Source organism: Medicago sativa, chromosome 4 (assembly GCF_051527215.1).
Source record: "Medicago sativa cultivar Bolivia chromosome 4, Bolivia_mono, whole genome shotgun sequence".
Lineage (NCBI taxonomy): Eukaryota > Viridiplantae > Streptophyta > Magnoliopsida > Fabales > Fabaceae > Medicago > Medicago sativa.
This window is the reverse complement of record NC_140752.1, coordinates 81,336,064-81,359,108: the sequence shown is the minus strand read 5'-3', so window position 1 is coordinate 81,359,108 and position 23,045 is coordinate 81,336,064. Positions and strand designations below refer to the sequence as shown.

At 34.4% G+C, this 23,045-nt stretch overlaps 4 protein-coding genes and 1 non-coding gene across 7 annotated transcripts; 2 read left to right on the top strand and 3 right to left on the bottom strand.

The window, feature by feature from the left end:
• Positions 1-397: 397 nt before the first annotated feature.
• On the bottom strand, positions 398-514 carry LOC146932572 (U5 spliceosomal RNA). Its single transcript, XR_015009005.1, has one exon. It is a non-coding gene; the product is annotated as a U5 spliceosomal RNA (small nuclear RNA).
• A 1,425-nt stretch (positions 515-1,939) lies between these two features.
• Positions 1,940-8,756, top strand: LOC146932571 (Ankyrin repeat family protein with DHHC zinc finger domain-containing protein). Of its 2 annotated transcripts, none has more exons than XM_085704273.1 (13): positions 1,940-2,449; positions 2,757-2,897; positions 3,657-3,769; positions 4,123-4,202; positions 5,058-5,221; positions 5,925-6,063; positions 6,185-6,284; positions 7,093-7,147; positions 7,305-7,382; positions 7,514-7,612; positions 7,756-7,834; positions 7,934-8,082; positions 8,406-8,756. In XM_085704273.1, the coding sequence occupies exons 1-13, from the start codon at positions 2,216-2,218 to the stop codon at positions 8,592-8,594; spliced, it is 1,620 nt and encodes a 539-aa protein (XP_085560399.1). In that variant the 5' UTR covers positions 1,940-2,215; the 3' UTR covers positions 8,595-8,756. The 2 variants fall into 2 exon arrangements, with proteins under 2 accessions (XP_085560399.1, XP_085560398.1); XM_085704272.1 differs by having other exon boundaries at positions 7,090-7,147.
• Positions 8,757-9,426: 670 nt separating this feature from the next.
• Positions 9,427-12,979, bottom strand: LOC146932570 (NAD(P)-linked oxidoreductase superfamily protein). The gene is made up of 5 exons (XM_085704276.1): positions 12,761-12,979; positions 12,450-12,678; positions 12,019-12,318; positions 11,031-11,159; positions 9,427-9,936 (listed from the first exon to the last, which is right to left on the bottom strand). Exons 1-5 carry the CDS (start codon positions 12,919-12,921, stop codon positions 9,805-9,807), a joined length of 951 nt encoding a protein of 316 aa, XP_085560402.1. The 5' UTR covers positions 12,922-12,979; the 3' UTR covers positions 9,427-9,804.
• Positions 12,980-17,152: 4,173 nt separating this feature from the next.
• On the top strand, positions 17,153-20,939 carry LOC146932569 (transcription factor bHLH25-like). Of its 2 annotated transcripts, XM_085704278.1 has the most exons (5): positions 17,153-17,197; positions 17,289-17,370; positions 17,577-18,026; positions 18,301-18,669; positions 18,857-20,939. In XM_085704278.1, the coding sequence occupies exons 2-5, from the start codon at positions 17,332-17,334 to the stop codon at positions 18,929-18,931; spliced, it is 933 nt and encodes a 310-aa protein (XP_085560404.1). In that variant the 5' UTR covers positions 17,153-17,197; positions 17,289-17,331; the 3' UTR covers positions 18,932-20,939. The 2 variants fall into 2 exon arrangements, with proteins under 2 accessions (XP_085560404.1, XP_085560403.1); XM_085704277.1 differs by lacking the exons at positions 17,153-17,197; positions 17,289-17,370 and having other exon boundaries at positions 17,529-18,026; positions 18,857-19,375.
• On the bottom strand, positions 19,696-22,523 carry LOC146932568 (malate dehydrogenase 2, peroxisomal). The gene is made up of 9 exons (XM_085704275.1): positions 22,364-22,523; positions 21,746-21,961; positions 21,041-21,355; positions 20,849-20,938; positions 20,674-20,757; positions 20,468-20,503; positions 20,278-20,367; positions 20,095-20,189; positions 19,696-20,003 (listed from the first exon to the last, which is right to left on the bottom strand). Exons 1-9 carry the CDS (start codon positions 22,433-22,435, stop codon positions 19,931-19,933), a joined length of 1,071 nt encoding a protein of 356 aa, XP_085560401.1. The 5' UTR covers positions 22,436-22,523; the 3' UTR covers positions 19,696-19,930.
• Between the last annotated feature and the right edge of the window lie 522 nt (positions 22,524-23,045).

Here is a 23,045-nt window from a genome sequence, read left to right as displayed (position 1 = left end):
CTGCAGCAATGCTTTTGCTCCCTCAATATTATGGAAGATCATCAATGACCTTGCCACCTTCATCCCCACCTCAAACCACTTATTTTGGGATGAAAGCCTCACCACTCAAGTATTGGATCACCAATTACATACAATCCAGGAATCAAAAACCACCAGATTCACACTCATGACTGCTTGCATGGCTGAGGTTTGAAGAAGCCCTTTAACTTTGCAGATGACTTATGATCCGTAGAGCTTTTGCTTGTAATTATGCTTTTTCTTGTAATTATTATGTTTTCTTTTGACAATATGTAACTTTGATGTTATAAAATAATACTATAGCTTTTTCATATTTTGCATATAAAAATCACCTGCAAGGTAATCTGCAGGGGTGTAAAAATTTAGACTAATTTTAGGAATCCTCCAAGTGGAGGTTTCCTTTCAAAAATTATCGTATGCTGCTTCAAGCGACGCGCACACGGTATTCTTTAGTAAAAGGCGAAAGAATAGTTTGCTTTGTGCTCATCGCACAGCTCCGTGCCTTCTTTTGTTTACCAAAGGTTTCATTATGTATTGAACTAATAAATAAAACTTTCGTTGGTTGAGCGATGTGGGACTTAAATTGCTGCTGCTTCTTCACTCACCTAAACATCATCACTTATGCAAAACAATCATAGTTTCTTATGCATTTATTTAATAATAGCATAGAGATACTACTTTTTTTTTCTTCTATTAAAGGCAAAAGAGACATTGATACTAGTAACAGTGTAAAAGACAGTTTTACTTTTACCAATTGATTGTTTCAGTTCAAGACTTGCGGCCTAGAACAATGATGAACACAGAGTGGATTAAAAACAGGTATAATAATACATAAGAAGAATGAATTCAATCAAATAACGTCTGGCCAAAAGTGCATAATCTATTTGTGAAAAAAATCACAATTGCATAATTCTGCAGACTGAGCAAACATTGCACCCACTCCCCACACTTCAATAACCAAACTTTGCAAAAGCCTTCAACACACACTTTCACAAGACGAAAATCAAAGTGTTCCTCAATATAATTGACACTCATTCCTTGAATCATTCTGTACCATATTTCCTTACAAGTTACCACCATAACCTCATTTTGTGATTTGGTTGTTTTAGTTGTTGGTATTGGAGTTAGGCTATAATGTCTGAAACTATATGGCTTCAAAGCATTGACAAGCTTATGAAAACATCATCAAGGAGCTTGTCTCAGTTCATACAACTTTTGGAAGCGACAAACATGTCTAGAGTTAGGAGAGTGAAAACTAACAAGGGGTTTATAAACTCGCACTTCTCAACTATGCATCAGTTTATACACGAAAACTCATCCTCGACAAAGACAATATCATGTCACACCACAAACATACGTACTTCGCAAAACAAATGCTGTTTTTCTCTGTAAGTGAAAACCAAAATTTATAACACACACACATTTTACGTGCTAACCACTTGGCCTTCAATCGTTTTATTAATTGTTTGGTCACAAAACTTGAAAATATTTTGTAATTAGACCCATCATGAACTTTCAAATAATTTGTGTTTGGGTCCTTGATAAATACCATTAAAACTTCCTTCTCATTCAAATACGAGCATTATATCGGACTCCACTTATGTACCATTAAGGATGAAATATCCCTAACATTGGATATAATTCAATTGTGACACATAAATCGATTCAACTATTCTCTTTCTCAGTTCACATTTTTTATGTTTAAAAAAATTGTATTGTCACATGTCACATTTGAATTGACAAATGTCATGCGACATTATGTGACGCAAGTGCAATCCGCATTAAATCACATTACCATTTAGGGACAAAATTGTCTATCCCCTCAATATAACATGTCATGTACCACTCAATTATTATAATTATTACAAAATCCCTAAAAAACTAACTAATTGAATTTGAAAAGAAAAGAGATAGAGAAATCAAAGAGAAATTGAGAAAAGAAGGATTGAGTGAAAATGGGGGAGGTTGTATCAGTGCAACACAAGAGAAGAATCTTCTGAAACAAACCACCCCATCATCAACCTTCTTTTCTCAACAATCAATAAAAAAAACCTAATTTCCAATTTCCAATTAGGGTCAATTAATAACATTTGTTATTTATTGACCCTTTCAAACCCTAACGTCACATCAATTTCAATTTCCCCTTTTCATACAATAATCAAATTAACTCAAAAACAGCTTCCTGAGTCTTCTTGCAATGGCTTCATCAGAGATCGAGGTAGTTTCATCAGAATCGCCGAAGCCCCAAGAACAGCAGCTACCTCCCATACTCGACGTCTTCACTGCTTCCATCCATGGTGACCTTCAAAAATTGAGAATTTTCGTTGAACAAGACGGTGCCTCTGTTTCTAACCCCGATTTTAATGGCTATTATGCTCTTCAATGGGCTTCTCTCAATAACTTTCACCACATTGTTCACTATCTCATTCAGGTATCTTTATTGATCATAGCAAAATTGGGCATTTTTACTGTTCTGTAAAATTTCAACTTGATTTTGCCTTGTTATGCATAAAGTTTGTTCATTTTTAATATTTATGTTGGTTTGTGATTGTGGGTCATATTGGAAATTAGTAGTTTTTTTTGTAAATTTAAGTGGTTAATGAGCTTTAGTTTAGGACGAATCACGAATCGGGGAGAAATAAGTTTCAATCGTGATCAATGTTAAAGATTGTACTTATAATATGGAATTGTGTTGAATGATGTTTAGTTTAACTGTACTTGTGTGGCATATTTTGAAGCATGGTGCCGATGTCAATGCTAAAGACCTCATGCTACAAACGGCTTTACATTGGGCGGCAGTTCGTGGTGCAATGGCAGCTGCTGATGTGCTCTTGGAGAATGGTGCTCGGGTTGAAGCTGCTGATATAAATGGATACAGGGTATGTTTTGTTTTCCATTTGCAGTACATTCTTAATCGTGCTTGCATGTCTAATTAATGTTTTGATGGAGGATTTGATTGTCCTGTGTAATTAGATACGTTATCAGTCAGGCAGGGGATGGGGGTTTTATTTGAATCATTTGAAATTCTTGCATTCAAACCCAAACACTAATTTGAACTAGTGACCACTTGTTAACTGATACTCCTAGCGGTAAACTGAAGTCAACCACCCATATCAGAATTCATTCACCTGAAATGCAACTGTTTACCAATTTTATACTCTATCTGATACCCAAATATCTGAATATTAAAGGTTCACCTGCCTTATTAATCAAATTTATAACAATTTTTCAAAACATGTATATGTATTTAAGTTGTTCTAGCTTTTGGTTTAATCAATAGATGTTCATGATTGGCATTCTTATCTGTAACTGTGAGCAGTTATATTTCTAATTATTTTCTATTTTAATTTGCATAGTAGTCTAATGATTCACATACATAGATAAAGTTGGTGAGAAACACTTCAGTGTTATTTGGGTTGAGATTTGATTTTCTCGCTTTTAATTAGAAAAGGGCCATCTTATTTTCGCTGTATATATTATTTTTAAAGATTTGCGTTGGAAAAAATAAAAACAAATAGGATTTTAGATGTTGCGTCTGATTGCGCAGACAAATACATTGTAAATGTTCAACAGAATCAATAAACGTAAATCTAGTTGCAAGTATTCTGCTATTTTCATAAGTTAAATGGTTTATGCAGGCAGTTCATGTTGCTGCACAATATGGACAGACAGCTTTCCTAAATCACATTGTTGCAAAATACCAAGCTGATTTTGATGTGCCTGATAATGATGGAAGGAGTCCTCTACACTGGTATGCTATAAATCTCTTGATTGTTATGCATTGGTGATGAAACCCTATTTTGAAAGTAACTGATTGTCAATGGCATATTTCACCATATTTTCTTTTAACATGAATTACTTAAAATCTATCATAAGTACCACAATGCACGTAATGCTTACTTGATACAGAATGTATAGTTCTCTTTTTTCAAAAACAATTAATTTAATGGAGTGTTAACTAATGAATGGGATTCCAATGTGCTTCAAAGATTTTTAATAACTTTAGGTTTGTAAATGCAGTTTGTCTATTTGTTGAAGTTCATTTGTTGAAGAAGTTGATTCTCTTTTTACTTAGTTTCTTAAGTACTTTATTCTTACAACCAGGGCTGCATATAAGGGATTTGCTGATACAATAAGATTGCTTCTATTTAGAGATGCAAGTCAAGGAAGACAAGATAAAGATGGTATACTGTGCTGGCATTTGATACCCCTTGGCTTTTCTAAGTTCTCAATTATGTGATCTTTATATCATATTAGCCCTTCCACCATTTCTATGTCTAGTTTTAATATTTGGTAAAGACCAGCCTGGAATATGCATGTTTGAGATCATCCTAGCATATGCTAGAATAAAGATCAACTATATGGGATTGATAATTTTGGAGTTGAGTACTAGACAGGCTTTGCAAGAATAAAACATACTAATTCAGTATTTGTACAACTTTTTTGGACTGGTTAATTTTATAGTACTCCTATATCTGATTTTCTGTATTTGTTTTGGTTTTCTTTTTCTAGTCTGAGGATTCATTATCCCAACACATCTATCTAATTATAATACATCTTTTATCTAAAACAAAAACTATTCACAAAGTGAAAATGTTTTACCATTGTTTTTTGAACACCTCTCTAATACTAGGTTGAATTATTATATTATGCATAACTTTAAATATCATGTACACGTTGATTTAATTATCTTGTAGTTGCTGGTTCAAGGGGTCTGTATGCTGGAGCAACCTAGTATTAGAGAAGAGTTTGTATGGGGCACTAAATTGAAATTTTGAGATTATACATTCTAGACATTTGATGATAAATCCATAAAAAGTTTAAATGTTCTTATTAATTAGTACAACAGATTGAGATATTTTAATTAATACTTTTGAAACGGGACGTTTGTGTTTTTTTTTTTTCCAAAGGCAAGTCGCTTTTGCTATTAACTTATAGTTCTGCTGGTCATTTTAGATATTCTTTTTTTATTTTTATTTTATTTTGGGAATTTGTCATTTTAGATTTTGATGAGATAATATTCAATAAAACTGGTTTAGGTGCTACTCCATTGCATTGGGCAGCATTAAGAGGTCATTCAGAGGCATGTGCTGTGCTTGTGCATGCTGGGACAAAGGAAGAATTGACGGTGAAGGACAACGCAGGATTCACTCCTGTACAACTTGCATATGATAAAGGTCATCAAAATGTCGCTCCTTTCCTTGTACGTACCATTATATTGATAAGGCCATTGGTTGTGTAAATTTTCAGGAACATTCTTGACTAAACTTTATCGTAATCAATAACCATCGTCAATTTTAGTTTTGCTATGAGTAGTGGGTAGTCAAATTTAGTTTTGCTACCTATAATGAGTATTATATGTTCCAATATCTAATGGATAAGGCCCACTGTACTATACTAATAGCGGTCCTTGAGTGCTAAAGAAGTTATTTCTTAGTCTTCAGGTATTTAGCAAGTGAAAAAGGGATGCCTGCTAAATATTTGAAGGTATCCTTATAAGAAACATAATTTAGCAGTAGGTGGTACTGGCTTATAGATCATATAATAGAAGTAATGTTAATGCCTGGTACACTACATACTGATCAATCATATCAATGGATCTGTTTTTTCATACTTTTCATTGTTACTACTGTTTTATTTATCCTTTAACCTTGACTGACAGATAGATTAAAAAACTGATGTTACTTTGAGTTTCTTTACTCTTTTGTGCGGTGAAGAAAAAGAGGGGTATCTTTTATCTGGTAGACGTCGCTAAATTAAAACAGGAATAATGATACTGTTTACTTGAACAATCATTCTTTGCTTTTGGATATTGCATGGGAACAATCCCTTGTTGCATTTTGTTTATGCAGTTATACTCTTATTGTCTCTATAACTGATTAGAGTGTTCATTTATATTTTTGCAGTCTAATCAACAACGGGCTCATAGCAACCACTGGAGAGGCAAACTTTGTTGTGGGTTGGTGACAGATATTGGTTACGCTCCCATTTTATTGTGTATTATAGTCTTTCTCTCGTTCCTCTTCATCAATTCAGTTGTTGCAGGTACTTTCAAAATTGCATTCCAATTAACAATATCATTCATACAATGCATTCACATTACTTTTAGAGTATTTATATGAATATTACTTACCATTACTAAATCTTTTCCATTAATTTTTGCCAGCTCCTAACCTCAAAAAGATTACCGCTGTTGTTGGATTTTGGTCATGGATAGCTCTCTCTTCATCTGTTGGTTCCTTGATTATGTTTTATAGGTGTAGTAGGTAATTTTCTGTGTCATTCATTCTTTCTTCTTTTGTGTGTGATATATAAATATATCGACTTCCTATTTGTGACATTATATGCTTTGGATGCCCTACCTTCTACTGATGCATGTCCATTATTGCGTGAATGCTCCAATAAGTTTCTGAGGATGCTTACTAGGCCCATTATAGGGAAGTAAAAGGCCGGAACAGAAGGGGAGCAAGCTCATTACTTGGAGAGTATATGGGCATAAGAAAAAAAAGGTGAGAGAGAAGAGAATGGAGCAGCTGCTTAGCTGGCAGTTAGTTGCATTTGGGTTGTTATAGGGGAGGAGAGAGGAATAATCATAAGAACATACGAATTCTGTTGCAAGTTATAACCCGAGAGAGAAGGAAGGGAAAGAGAATTCTTCTTAAGGAACTTGGCTCTCGTTCTCTTGTAGAGACTAGAGAGCTCAGTCCCTTGATTTTGCTTTGATTTCTAATGCAATCGGTCTCTCCATTTCAGTATTGTTTTCAATTCCTTTTTCCTGCTTATAAGAAACTTTACTAGTATTTCTTTGCATGTAAAAATGATGTTGGAACATTTAGCATGATTATATTCATGTTGCATTTTCCTGGCAAGATGGATCATCTTTTTTCTTGTTTCAATACTAAGAATTTCATTTGCTGTCCATATGCAAACATTATAATATATGTCTGCTACAATTAATACCATTAAACATGATAATGTGTTCTAGTATATCAGAATTTTTTTCTTGATTTTAATATTTCTAAACTTACCATCACCGTAAGTTTTTTTTATGTTATCTTCAATCATATGCAGCAGAGATCCAGGGTATATAAAACGGCCAGGAGACTTGGGTACTCTGAACGAAACAGAGGTATGCTGTCCTTTTATGATTTTTGTTTAAAAAATGTTGCTTGTAAGTGATGGGTCTTGTAAAGACAAGACTTTCACTTGGGCCATATTACATGGCTCCTCTTTCCTGAGTAATAACATTGTAAAGTCTGTGAATGTTACTTTGTTGTATTCTGCAGGATCCGTTGCTGAATATTGAGCTGAATAGTTCATCCGTTTGGACGGGAAATTGGTCTCAACTTTGCCCTACCTGCAAGGTTAACTACTTCATATGCATTCTTGAGTATTTGAGAAGTCTATATCAATGCCTGACTTTCCTTCACGTGTTGTTTTATTAAATTCTCAAAGAAGTGATCACTTATCAAGTTTTCTTGAATTGTATTATCAGATAATAAGACCTGTCCGATCTAAGCATTGCCCTACTTGTAAGCGTTGTGTAGAACAGTTCGACCACCATTGTCCATGGATATCTAATTGTGTTGGGAAGGTAAGCAGTGTGTTATTTTAATCTTAACCTGCTAGAAGAAAAACTCATTCTTATGATGGACTTCTCTTCTTAAAAGCCACAGTAGCTGTTCTTTTCCACCTTTTATATGATCCTTAACATCATTAATTATATTCATCTTGCAGAGGAACAAAAGGGATTTCTTTATTTTTATCTGCTTGGGAACTATTACTTCTTCTGTTAGTGCCGTCATTGCAGTTCACAGTATGCCCTGCAGATCTCTTTTTGCAGTATTCTACATATTGAAGTTATAGAATTTTTTGTTTCACATGACCTAGATAACAGCCTTGTTTTCCATGACAGGAATTTGGACATCAATACCAGCATTACCAGCAGGAGAAACATGGATCCATCAGGTGTTAGTAAGACATCCGGGTCTTGTTGCATTTTTGGTGATGGATGCTGTTGTCGTTGTTGCAACTACAACTTTGACAGTAACACAGGCTTCCATGGTAATTGCCTAAACCATACTGGCCAAACTTTATTAGTAATCATTTAGGTTCTTGTCAGCAATATATTAAGGAAGATTGCCCAAAATAATTATTTATAAATATTATGGTAATTGCCCAATACATTCCTTTTCACCAATTCTGTAAAAGAACTGGTTATCTTTATCCAAAAATGAAATGTCACCTTTAGGGAAAAGAAAAGGAAGTAACTTACTTCCATTCTTACCAAATATGAAGGCTTTTAAATTTCCACTGCACACAACTTTCCATTACTAACAACTTGAATATGGTAGTTATATAACTCATGTTTGCAAAATGTGCTGCAGATAGCACGAAATGTGACCACAAATGAACTAGCGAATTCCACACGGTATGAGTATCTTCGTGGTCCTGATGGGCGGTTCAGAAACCCATATAATCATGGTTGGTGGAAGAATTGTGCTGATTTTCTTTTGCTGGGTCACACAGATGACGATGCTATTGCTTGGCCTCCATTACAGCAGGTGGCTTCTTAGAACAATCTCCCCTGCAGTGTCTATACACCCTTTGTTATATTATCGCTTGGTTCATAGATGTATATCAGTCATTTGAAGGGTGTTCATTTACTGACACATGTACATAATGTACATTGGATTACAGCACAGAGAAATAAAAAACTTTTTTGGGTCATCAGAAAACACATTTTTTTGATACATTGCATTCACTCATGTGCCAATAGTGCAAGTGCTTTGTTAGTATCCATAACTTCAAAGGAAATGTTCAAAGGAATGCTAAGCGCAACCAATGTTCAAAGATACACTTGGCATGAATAAAAATGAACAGGTGCAACTGTGCAAGCTTTGGTTATTGAAAATATCAAAGTATATATAGACAATGCATGTATTGACTTTTACATTTACCACCCTACATCCAAAAGCTACTTTGGATTTATCTTGTTCTTACGTTTTAAACATTTTGAAAGCGGAGAATGGAATAAAGACAGTGGAGTTTTTATAAATGTAAATAAAAATTTACCAATTAAAAATGCCAGATAAAACAAACACCTTCTATCTTAGCATTTTTCTCACCACTTTTAAACTCTTAAAACATTTGTTTTTGACCAAAATGCGTGAGTATCTCTTAAATCTAGGACCTCCGATTGTGGAGTCACTTTAAGTCCGAACAGTTCCAGAGCTTTCGGTTCCAAAGCTCAGTCTGAAATTTTTGAGTTCTGATCCAGGGGGGTGAATCAAATGTATTAATTTATTTATGGAAAATAACAATATTTTTTAAGGAAAGAAAATACTTGTCAATAAATTACAGTATTATCGAAAAGAAAAACAATGTTTGAAACATTAAAACGAGATATAAAAGAAATCTGAGGCCGGTGTATAACATAAAAAATGCAAGATATAGAGATACCTACAGTGTCCCATACAGTATCTCAAATCTTATGTTCAAATAACACAGACGTTACAAAATCTCAAATCTAATGTTCAAATAACACGAACATTACAATATCTCAAATTTGATGTTCAAATAACACATGTTATTACACAATATATGCCAAGTTACAACAGCAGTAGAAGAACTTCTAAATTATACAAACAGATGGAACCAACCCATGACTACTTTTTATTCAAAACATCATAGCAATGGGATGGGCTGTATTGACTATATATACTCTTGCTCCCAAGTAGCTGGAGAAGATGAGCACAAAAAACACCATGTGCAGGCAGCAAGGGGTCAACTCTGCTGGATTCCGCTAGGCCATGACTGATTTTTGACAGGCTTTAGAATGGTTCCGACTTCTGACAGAGCCGCTTCGTCGATTCCAGAAGCTGCAAGTTCTCTTGCGGCAGTAACATTTTCCTCCACCTATATTTTCTCAATTTAGAACGGTTCATCTTTATCAAGTGACTGGTCTAACAAATTGTTCTTGAGATATGAGAGAAATTGTACTTGAGATATGAGAAACTCGTATATAATTCTTGCATAAGCCTAGTGCACCCAAGAACTCCAATATTGACATATATTATCAATTATAGTGGTTAATCATCGATCAACTGTGACTGTCTATCAATAATTAATAATGTGTCAACATTACATTATTGATCTGAGTGCACTATGTTTATGCGAGAAATTTTTCCATTTTTCATACTCCTGTTGGTAGAGAGTATGAGGAAGGACAAGAGTAAACAACCATGTTTGCTTATTATAGTGTAATATAACTATGTTAGCATGAACAATAGAACTACTTGCAAATCATTTGGGTCTAAAAAACTTCTGCTGCTTGCAAAAACTTAAAAACGATCTTACAGCTAAATTATAGAAAATTTTAAAGCCAATGCATGCAAATGTCAATCTCTTAACAAAGGACCTTCAAACGGATCAATACATGTTACTAAATTATGGAGTAGATGATAGCCCACTTGTTTTACGGCACAAAACTCCACAAATTATGTGATAGGTTCTTCGTCTAGGTTCCTGATGATAGCCCACTTGCTTAAATATTGCATTGGCATACATTTCTTTAAACTTTTGACTTGCTCTTTGATTAGTTTAGTATGAGAAAGATAGAAGAAAAAACAAGTACATATTTTACAGAGGAAAGTGCTCATATATGTTTCAATGAAAACAACAAAGAGAGAGGTAACAATCTGATAGACCAAGCTAAACAAGTACATATTTTACAGAGGAAAGTGCTCATATATGTTTTAATGAAAACAACAAAGAGAGAGGTAACAATCTGATGGACCAAGCTAAACAAGTACATAATTTACAGAGGAAAGTGCTCATATATGTTTTAATGAAAACAACAAAGAGAGAGGTAACAATCTGATAGACCAGCTATACAGTGATACCAAAGCTTTAGAGCAAGGCTTAATGCACTATTCACCAAATCACAGATTTTCAGAACATGGATGTATGTATGCAATTAAATATGACAAATTATGAAGATGAAACAGAACCTGTTCGACAGATCTCATGCCAACAAGAACTGATGTGATTTCCTTATTTAACAAGCTGTACTGCATTGCTAACTTTGAAATGTTTTTTCCATTTTCTTTGCAATAAGTTGCAGCAGCTCTACAAGCAGACTGCATATTCCAAACAAAATACATAGAACCAGTTAGTTTTGATGAAATATGCAATGTACCAGACCATAAGCAGAAAACAGTGATTCATGAGAGACATTGTTCAAAATGTCCACAAACATCATTCAGTACTAGGAGGCAATTCACTTATCTGCCAAGAATATTGAATGCAGTGATCATTCGTTCAATATATCATATGGGGGAAATCAGTAGTTTGGCTAATTAATTTGATTCGAGTCTTCTTTTCTTAATATGCGTGCACTCCAAATTAAAACTTTATATTTTCTTTCATTGTTTTCTGTCTTCTATGAAACTACTCTCAGATCTTATACATACAGTTATTTGAGTTTCTTTGCTACATGTGAATTCTATTTCAAATTTCCATGCTCAATTTTCTGTATTTCTCTGGCAGAACTTATTTCCTTTCTGATTTACATATACAAAATACTCTCAGAACTAAGTTCTTATACACCGGAAACGTTATCCTTTTACAACAACAACATAAACAATCAAGCCCTATCCCACTAACGTTATCCTTTTGTATAAGAAAAATATAAGAAAAATAGCAGTGCCCGATAAATTTAGTAGCAAATTACAATTACTATTTTTTTGTGCAAAAGATGATTTGGTGCAGGTTTCTTATTTACTCTCTCTCACTCACTTAAACATACACACACAAGCATGATTTGTTTTTTGCAATCAAACTCAAAACTAGCTTACAACACTAAGGTGTGATCATAACATGCAAATTAAGGTTCTTATTTAATGTTTGCTACCAAGTGAACTCAAATTAGGTCTCAATAACAGATACAATATTATCAAATTTTCATTGTCTTATCCGTAATTAATAAAAAGACAAGACCTTAAGTTCCGGTGAAGCAGGATGCCATTCAGGAGGGCCAGCCTCAGTGAGAAGACCCATCGCCAACGGAGAAGCACTGATAATGCCAACACCCTTGGACTTCAGATAGGGCACTATATCCTCCAAAGTCGAATCATTGACAGAGTGATGGCAATAGGAAAGTATCACATCCAATGTTCCAGGCGGAACCCTATCAAGAACATAAGTAAATACCTCCAAAGGAAGTCCTGTAATCCCAATGAAACGAGTCTTCCCTGCTTCCTTCAGTTTCTGGAGTGCAGGAATTGTTTCATTAACAATCTGAACAAAGACAAACAGTTAGTACCCCTTGAAATACAGTTACCAGTTAAGTTACAACTGAAATTAGATCCTCTTTGGATAAAAAACTTAATTAAGCACTTATGTATAAGCTATTTTTGTTTGTAACAAACCTGATCTAACGATCCAAATTCAATATCATGACACTGAAGAATATCAACATAATCAAGCTGCAACCTTTCCAAACTCTCGTCTACACTTGTGGTGACTCTCTCTGCACTAAAATCAAAACCCTCTTTGTACCTTCCACACTTAGTTGCTACAATGTATTCACTTCTCGGAGCGTTTAACGCTTTCAACGCCTTTCCGAGCACTTTCTCAGACAGTGTTCCTCCATAATATCTTCAAATTTCGAGAAACTGTTAGTAAAGTCGAAGAAGAAGAAGAAAATGAAATGAAAAAAGAGAGAGAGGAATTTGCTTACGGAGAAGTGTCGAAGAAGTTGATGCCGGATTGAAAAGCGATACGAACAGAGGAGTTTGCTTGTTCTTCTGAAACGGAACCGAAGACGTTTCCGAGAGGAGAAGCTCCGAACCCGACGGAGCTTAGTTTAAGTCCAGTTCTTCCAAGTTCACGTAACTCCATTTTCGACTCTTTTTCTCTGTTCTTTCTTTCAGAGCTTCTTCTTCTTCTTCTTCTTGATAAGTATCATCATCATCCATCATGATTCATGTCATCCATTCGTACTTTTCGTACTGCTCCCATTTTTCTTGTTGGGCTGGATTTCTAAATAGGCCCAATAAAAACTCTAACATTTGAAAATTGCTCTTTAGACACGTTTGCTTACGTACACCTCGAACGTTTTGTCAAAAACATAACCCATTTGGTAATTAATTACTACTGTTTACCTCTTTTTTTCTCACAAAACATGTAGGATAATTGATCTCAATTACCTCTTCAATCTTCTATTCTATAGTTTACAAATCCTTACAACTCTATCTTTACTGGTCTTACGATATATTCGATTTAAATTCCTAACTCAATCTTTTCCAACAATAATGTAATTGAGAAAAAGAGTAGAACGGTAATTAATTACCGTTACTAAAAAAAAAAAAAATTGAGTATTGTTTCTGCATGGCAGTTTGGAACAACACTTAACTAATTAGTTGTGGTTGGAGGTATTTTGGATAGTTTCACATGTCTATGAGCAAACCATAGGTGTCTGAAGAGCGATTTTCCTAACATTCCACATCACAAAATTTCAGGATTAACCTGTCTACAAATAACATTAAACTAAAATTATTATAACAAGTCTAATATTTTACACACACGAATTGCTTCATTAAAAATTCGAAGATTTTTAAACATGGCCTCCATGATGTGATTTGTTGTAAATCTAGGTTGTCTTCGCTTACTCACTCATGCTTGATGATGGAAAATGCTACATATCTCCGATTCAAGGAAAATGCACAAGCATGAAACATGCAGTCGTTCAAATCCCACGAATAGTTGCTATATATTTAATTTTATTTAAAATGACTAATGATCAATATAATTATGTTGTGTCTTTTTAGCCGATAACCATGGTCAGTGTTACCTCACGTAGGGGTGTTCAAAAAAACTGAAAAACTTCCCTCAAAAAAAAAAAAAAAAAAACTGAAAAACTAAACTAAACTATAGAACCAAACTGAACTTTACTTATAAAAACTGAATCGTTTATGTTGGTTCACAAACTGAATTGTTAATTCAAACACAGTCCACAAACCTGAACCAAACCCATAAAAATCGAATCAAAACTGTGTGAAGTGTGAACCGAACTGCTAAAACCAATTTAATTTCACCAGTTCAGCTTTCATTTTATGAATCTGATTTCATAACCGTGGTAGCAGAGTGCGGGCGAGTTAGTACAATGGTAGTAGTACTACCTAATGTTTAGTGTTAACACTTCGCTTATTCAGGAAGAAAACTTGTTTGTGTTATACTGTTATGTGAATAATTTCTGCTTTTGGTAGAGATTAATTTTGGTTCTTCACATAGTAGGATGAATTAAATTGATAAAAAATGATTAAAGAGCACAATGGTAAGAGTTATTTATAAGAAGAGTTAGTCTCACTAACTCCTAACTACTTAACCAACCAACTAACCATAATCTACATATTAACTAACTATGGTTTATATTCACTATATTCTAATATAACCTTCAATGTTATCACACATTTTTTTTAAAATAAAACATTTTAATCTCTTAATACATTAACCAATATTGTTAATTCTTGATAAAAAAAACCAATGTTGTTAATCGTACTTGCTCTATTCCAAAATATGAGTTTTTTACGTACACTATTTGTCCTTTTATAAGACCTTTTGAAATTGCTTACAATACTATTTTTTTTTTTTTTACCATGATACGCTTCTTTAACTCACACCTTTTCATCAACAATTAACAAACTAGAAATTTTATCAACTCAAACTCTATTGAAAAGACAACCTTGCCAACAACTTTAAGAGTAGTTCGAGTAAATTGATACAAATGGTCGAAAACAAAGAAGTCTACAAGAATAGGATCACGATTTGATGTGGTCAGTAAAGTGACACAGACACGTAGTCATGTTTCGGTGACCGTTTGATCAAGATCAGACGATCCAAATTTGTGCTCGGTATATTAAAAATTATGAGATAAAAATTAAATTTCTTTTTCCTGAACCGTTAGATCAATGTCGAACAATCACTAGTGTTTTTGACAGCATTAATGTATAAAAAATATACGACCTCGTGAATATGTTTCCCAAAAATGTAGCCTAATGATATAAGTTGAGACGTCTAAAGAGTTTTAAAAATGAGATCTAGAGTTTGATCCAGTATCAATTTCTTCCTCTCATAACTAATTAAACACTAACATTTGTCTATAAAAAAAAAAACTGTAATAATCATAACATTGCCTAATTTGAATTAGTTGGTGGACAATGGACATTGATCCACCCACGCCATAAAATGACTACGACTTTAGAGCATAGGTTTGTTAGTGTACAGTATACACGTTTTGCTAGGTTTGTAGATAGCTAGGTACTATGAGCTGAGTTGTTCCAGCCTCCAGTCCAGGTAGCACAAGATCAATTAATTGTAAAACCAGCTTGAAAAAACCTGGATACAACCATGCAGCTCATAGTTACGCCAACACTTCTCTTCTTACTCCCTACCAAACGACCATATATAAGTACTACTAACCTTTTTAATATCAACATTATTTCGTTAATGCGCGTAAACTTTGATATAATATATGCATTTTCATTGTACAATGGGCCACATATCACTGTATGCTTAAATTTTCATCACGTGTACTACAGTCGGTTCACTAAACTGATTTAATTAAGTTGACAACTCAAGTCAAAAACATAAGTAAATTATTTAATGGCAAAAATGCGATGATTTTAAGCATCAGTTTAGAAGTACTCAAAATTCACAGTGTCACTGCAAGTTATGTAAAATCTCTAATTTTAGTAGCTTTGGTAAATTCACGGTGAAAAGAAGAAAATGAGACACAATGGAGATCCAAACTCCTCGTTTTAGAAACTATGTAGGATAAAGAAACCAGTCATGCTATTTTGTACGAAGAAATTGATCGTTGATGCGTAAATTAATATGAGTGCAATTTGTAATGGGAGATTACGAAATATATGGATTTTCTTTTCAAAAAAACGAAATATATAGATTTTGATTTGAGCACTGAGATGGACCTAGATCGATTGCCGGAGTTGATGTGCGACGGAAGAGGACGATTCTTGAGCTCACCGGAGGGCTGTCATACTTGCAAACACTCTAATGCTCAAGTCAAATTTTGAGCGAGGTGGGTAAGAGGTATTTCAGAATAGAGTGTGTGTACATTTCTAATGGTTTCTAGACGAGGTCTCGGTAGGACTGGATGAAAATTCATTGAGTGAGTTGAGAGATTTCCAGCATAATTTGTGGATCAGTGTCTGATCTTGATCCCACGATGATGATGATGATGATAGACTTGACAGACTCACTGGGGTGTGCTGGCGGTGCAGTCCCTTAGCGTGCACCTCTGTAGTAAAGTCCATTAAGGATTTGGGTTTAAGCCTAGTCGCATCACTTCGTGAAAGTGTGTTTCATGACCTATGAAGCATTGACACATACACCGAATACGACACACATTGAAACCAGAAATAATTTGAGAAAATAAATTAATTGAATGCAATCACATGTGTCGGTGTTAGACATTGACACATGTCAAACACCGAAAACGCATCTGAGCAGAAGTGTCGATGCTATGGAGTTCGTCTTCGTGGCAAACAACATTTTCCCAAATAAATATGTCGGTATTTTGAAATTGCAATCAATAACCGGGGGCTAATTCATGACATATATCTACTGATATAGGCATTTTCTTTATAATTTCTTAATAGCCAATACGTTAGCTAATTAGCTCTTTTAGTGATGATTGTGGATTATCATTGACTAAGAAAATTAGATATGAGGGTTGAGGAAGAATTAATCAAGTAAATAAAGCAAATAAAAACGTACCTTGAGGCTTTGGACAAGGATAGGGGACCACACAATCAAGAAAAGTCCTTTTCATTTATAAGCTATTTCAATGACTTGTTGATGAACACCCCCCAAAAGTCCACAATACAACAGAAGTTATATGTGTAAATTTGTGAGCCTCTAAATATATAAAAAAATGTTACGTCAATTTTTCTTGATTGAAAAATAGTAGGCATCTTGGGTTGTATAAGCTGATTCACATCAAAACCCGTAAGAACGTTACTGTTCCAAGTTAGGATACAGTGATATTAGGACAAATGTTATCACCACAAAGACCATATATATAGGCTGATGCTGATGCTATATAGTACTTACCCTCACATTAACAAATACTGAAATCGTGCACATTTGTTGATGAGTAAGCTTAGTTTATTATCAATATTTACATTATTCCATCATTAAGAATTTTACACTGAGTTTTGCTGAATAATATAATTGGTTTGATACAGGATATTTACCTTGACCACTTTTGATTTCAAGGTTAGCTTTCTTATGGAGAATATTTCATTTATCAGAGGGTTTCCTGAGCAGGTAAGACATATAGTTCTTGCAAATAGTTTTTCTCTGAACTTACTATACATTCATACTTTGGCAGTGACTAATTTTGGAACCATCTAACATTTGGTTAGAAAATAAGACAAGTATCTAATAATAAAAAAGAGAAGTAATCTAATAAAGGCACAAGGTAAATGCATGAAATTTCCATGAACATTGTGAAAACGTGTTTGATCTTGCAGGAAATGATGGAGGATCCTTCATTTCTTCATCATCAGTGGCATTTGAGCTCTATCAATGAGTCTAACTCACTGCCAATAGGTACTGCTTTTGGAGACACTTCACAACACCATTCATACGTTTATCCAAACTTCAACCCTAGAACTTCAATGGAAACTGCTCAGACACTAGAGACTCAATTTGTTCCGTACCCGAATCTTCTTTCATTTGTCGATTTGAATCAGTTAAATCAGTTGGGATTGGTGAACCCTAAGGATGAGATGATTGGTTCTCAAAACAACAACACAACTTCTTCCGACATGATTTCTCAAGGAACCTTTGAGGCCAAAAAGGTAGCAACACGTCCTAAACTCTCTCTTCCTCAAGACCATATAATATCTGAAAGAAAGCGGCGTGAGAAGCTTAGCCAGCGCTTCATTGCTCTATCTTCCCTTGTTCCCGGACTACAAAAGGTATAAAAAATTCGACTATCACGAATTTTTTACATTTTATTTTGAACCTGACTCAACTCTACAAAACAAATTTGTAAGGTGAAGATTGCATTAGGCTTTATGATCTCTGCCTAACGCGGGACTTAAGTTTTTTCTCGATATCTATGTTGAACACATGTTGGATCATTTAGTGTTTACTATTAGTAGGACACACGGTGAATATATAAGAATGTGTTTGTGGTACTATCTTTAACAATTTTTGTCGTCTCGTTTTTCATTGTGCTACTACTAACAGATGGACAAAGTTACTGTTCTTGGAGATGCTATCAAGTACTTGAAGAAATTGCAAGAGAAGGTGAAGGTTCTTGAGGAGGAACAGAACATGAAGAAAAACGTGGAATTTGTGGTGGTTGTGAAGAAATATCACTTATCCAATGATGTTGAAAATTCTTCTGCAGAATTTGGTGGTCCCTTTGACGAGGAACTGCCAGAAATTGAAGCAAGATTTTGTGATAGAAATGTCCTCATAAGAGTTCACTGTGAGAAAATCAAAGGAGTTGTGGAAAAAACAATCCATGAAATTGAGAAACTCAATCTAAAAGTCACCAATAGCAGTTTCATGACATTTGGGAGTTGTGCACTTGATATAACAATTATTGCACAGGTAATCTTTGTTTCAACAAAAGTATTGAATTAAGTTTCAGTAGTTATATTTTAAGACTTTTGACTACTTTAATGAAAAAACTTGCTTATTTACTGTATATCTATCCATGCATAATTTTCTATTATTTTGTTCCAACGAAATTACTACAATTGTCTATCAATATGGAAACTATTTGTGCAATTTGCAGATGGATATGGAATTTTGCATGACGGTGAAGGATCTTGTGAGAAACCTACGCTCAGTTTTTACGTCTTTCATCTAAGGACGTTCCTTTAGTTCATACTAAACAGATCCCAGAAGCATAAGAAGAATATATAGAAGATACTGTCGACTATATATACAGGTGTTTAAAGTTTCAGTTCTTTCAGTGATATTTCTTTTTTCAAGGCCTGCAATGTCAACTATCCCGTCTACTCCAAGCATGCTCTATGGTTCATTTGCAGAAAGGGTTTTTTCTGGTTAACTTGTTGACCATGTTAGGGATACTCTATCTCCCCTAAAAATCTTATACAAGGAGCATTGAATTTTTGGGTGACTTTGACAAACAGGCCTTTGTATTGTCAGTCTCTTTCTGTTTAAAATAAAATATGTTGATCAATAAAAGTTGTATGGAGTTTGAACACTTTGCCAAAGGCTGTAAGTTCAAAACTCCTGCAAAGTATGTACCAAAATATATACAGTTAAAATGTTTGGTTGGTTTAATTAATTGTATATGTTACAACACAGTGTAGTTTTTTTACATGCTTCTCATACAAGTCGCATTCCACAGTCGCTATGGAAGGTTGCTTGAACACAATGTGTATGTGTTGCATAAAAATAATGATATCAATGCCATCATAAAATTATCATGATTCATTAAATATTTAACAGAAAAAACATTGAAGGATTGAGGAGATAAATATCTACAGCATTTGAACATTCATAAAATTATTCGGAACTAAAATTGCAAATTCTTCATAAGTAGACAAAAATGTACAAAAGAAATATTTTTTTCATTGAATATGTGAAGTGAAGGATTAGACAAAATTTGATCTGGAAAATAGTAAAATGGCCAACATTGTAACGCCTTTCACTTTCAAAATATATTACAAGGTTTTACTGATGTCATATCCGTTACATCAACAGCTAAGCTATGGATAACACCAAAAATTTAGAGTACTGTTCTTAAGAAAGATATACTATAAACAGAGGGAATTATTACACAAGTTTATTACAGATATAGATAAGAGACAAAGCAAAACTATTTTTTTCCTTATCTGACTTATTTTTTAATGAATTCTACTCCCTTCTGGATGCTTCCTGCCAACTCTTTCTTCGCTTTTTCCAACCCAATCCTGTTAAGTATTAAACATCAAAATTTTAACATTTTCCTTTGTTTGTTGCTTCCAATAAAGAAATTAATAGTTTGATAAACTATTGGAATACCTCTCATACTCATTGAGGGGACCCAGTGGAAATATTTCTTCTGCTCCAGCACGACCAAGACGAACCTTGGTTGCAAAGAAAGGAAGTTCCGTAACCTATTGAAGACACGCGCTGCTGTAAATTTTGATATGAAAGGGAAGATAAAGAGCATGCATAAGGGAAAAAAGGACTTGAAATTGGCACCTGAGAATCAACATAAGCACACTCCACCACTCCAGCTTCTCCTTTCAAGCCATGGAGGCATGAGTTAGCAAACTTAGCAGCTGCATATGCCTACACAATCAATCATGTTTAGTTAGTCCCTCTACCGGGACACAATTGATACCAATTGAGTGTGCGTGGAAATTTAGAAATATTGAGATAAACTATTAACCATTGATAGTGTTGCAGAACCAGCCCCAGCTTTAGCCTGTAGTATGAATAATATTTATTAGATTATAGTCAATCAGTCATAAGCCAAATAAAATTAGAAGTAAAGAAATGAAGTTCAGTGTAAATTATCAATCCGTTAACAAGCTTATCCTTCTTATACTCCAATCGCATATTAGGTGATAAACTCGTTACTTATATGAACATTACCTCAACAACTTCTGTTCCACCATTTTGAATGCGATTTGTCAGGTATTCGGTTTCTTCTGCAGTGAAGCTACTAGGAGGCTTAACCTTTAAAAACCAAGTTTGAAGAAGGTTTAGTGACTTGTTTAACGATGTCATAAATTTTAAGTAAGGAAGTATCAAGTATCCTTTACAAAACCTGTGATAAAAGAGGCAATATTGTGACTCCTGCATGACCTCCTACCACTGGAACATCAACTTCTCTTGGATCAACACCAAGTACCTCTGCCTGCAAGAGAAAAATAAAATAAAATAAAATACACCAGCATATACTCATACAATAGTAGGAACGAAATTCAATTACGAGAGAGAAGAGGAAAGCTATGCTTACCACAAAAGTATTTGCCCTCACAACATCAAGGGCTGTAACTCCTAAAAGTCGCTTTGGATCATATGTACCAGCTTTCTTGAAGACCTCAGCAGCAATTGGCACAGTGGAATTCACTGGATTGCTAATCAAGTTGACAATCGCATTGGGGCAACACTTGGCAATTCCTTCACAAAGAGTCCTCACAATTCCAGCATTTATCTTAAATAAGTCGTCCCTGGTCATTCCAGGTTTCCTTGGCACACCAGCAGGTATAACTACCAAGTCCATGCCTGTGAGTGCATTCTCAAGTTGTGGTTGCCCCAAAAAGCCGCGAACCTAGAAACCCAAATATACTTGCATCATTCGAACATAATAGAAGCTAAATATTGTTAAAACAACTCGCACATCCTTAAAATAAATAGTGGCTTGAACAGAATCCAGGTTGAACCAAAGAAAAACACAACTGTTACTATTCACTATGAATTAGCACAGCCACTACTAAGTGCGTGTTTGGAAACTTGTAAATTCACGGTGTCACCGTGCCATTACTGAAGCTGAAATTTGTTGCTTCAATAAAGTCACGTTCAAAGTGCATAGGAACATGAGAATTGTCAACGCGGCACACAACCAAATATGATTTAAATTTTTTTGATACAATTTTAGATGATATCAACATTATGTTAAATAGAAAAAAAAAATAGAAAAGTGATGAAAAAGAAAAATTACCACAGCACCGGTGTCCATGTGACTAACATCAGCTGTGACACCAGGGGTGTTGACGACATCGTAAAGATGAAGAACTGAAACCAATGGGTTCATCTTCAACAGCAAAGAAAGGGATTGACCAATTCCACCAGCAGCCCCCAATACTGCTACTTTGAATCCAGGTGCCCCACCTTTGGCTCTGCAGTTAGCTCTGTCAATTACAACATCACCTCCTTCCTGTCATCACAAAACAGACATAGCATTCATACACAATAATTTTAAGATAAAATGTCTGCCACCGTGATTTGGGCCGAAATTTAAGCAGTGACATCGAAGTTCTTGGTTTTGATATATTTGCAGCCGCAACACGGCCCTAATTTATACCCTATCGGCTGCATTTGACTGTTATTATCTGTAATATCAAGATTTGCTATGCGAATTTGCAAAATTTAAAACCTTATACACACTTATCAATCAATAATATTCGGCAACAATTAATTAATTACTAACATTTGCCTATAAAAAAACAATATTGGACAACAGTGAAAACTCAAGTTTATCATGCAAGTAATACAAACCAATATCATTGAACTTTCTAGCTACGTTAGCTGAATGAAACCAAAGGAAGAAAAAAAAAACCTGGAAATTTGAAGGGTGAAGATGAGCAGAGATTCTTGCAATCCTTTGGTTGGCTCCTGCATGTGCTTCCATTTCTATGGATTACTTGAGAGACAGAGGAAGAAGCAGTGTGTGCTGAAGTTGAAGAGTTATAGTATATTATGGGGTGCGAAAAACGGGAAAAAAAATGAGAGGGTGCAAAAGAATATAAACAGAAAAAATATAATGAATGGATAAAATATACTAATTGAGAATAGGATACACCAATAAATTGACATATATGTCTAATGTTTTTCCATTTTTTTTTATAATTTTAGCCAAAAATGAATTTTGTGTGGAATCCAGTTTTCTGAACCCTTATCTTATTATCCTAGACCTCAAATGAATGTGGCTCTCAGAATTCTTAACCATTAGGATTGCACAATGTGAAGTAAAAGGAAATGCATAAAAGAAATTACGTGAAAGAAAAGTCTCTTCTAACAGATTAACTACTACTCCCTCCGTCCCAGAATAATTGACCTATTTTCTAAAAAAAAGTGTCCCAAAATAACTGACCCATTTCAATTTTCAATACAACTTTCATCATTCCCAATACAATATAACACTAAATAATACTACTTTTATCATTCCCAATACAATATATTCCACTTTCCCCTTTATTTATACACTTTTCTTAATCTGTGTGAAAAACCAAAGTAGGTCA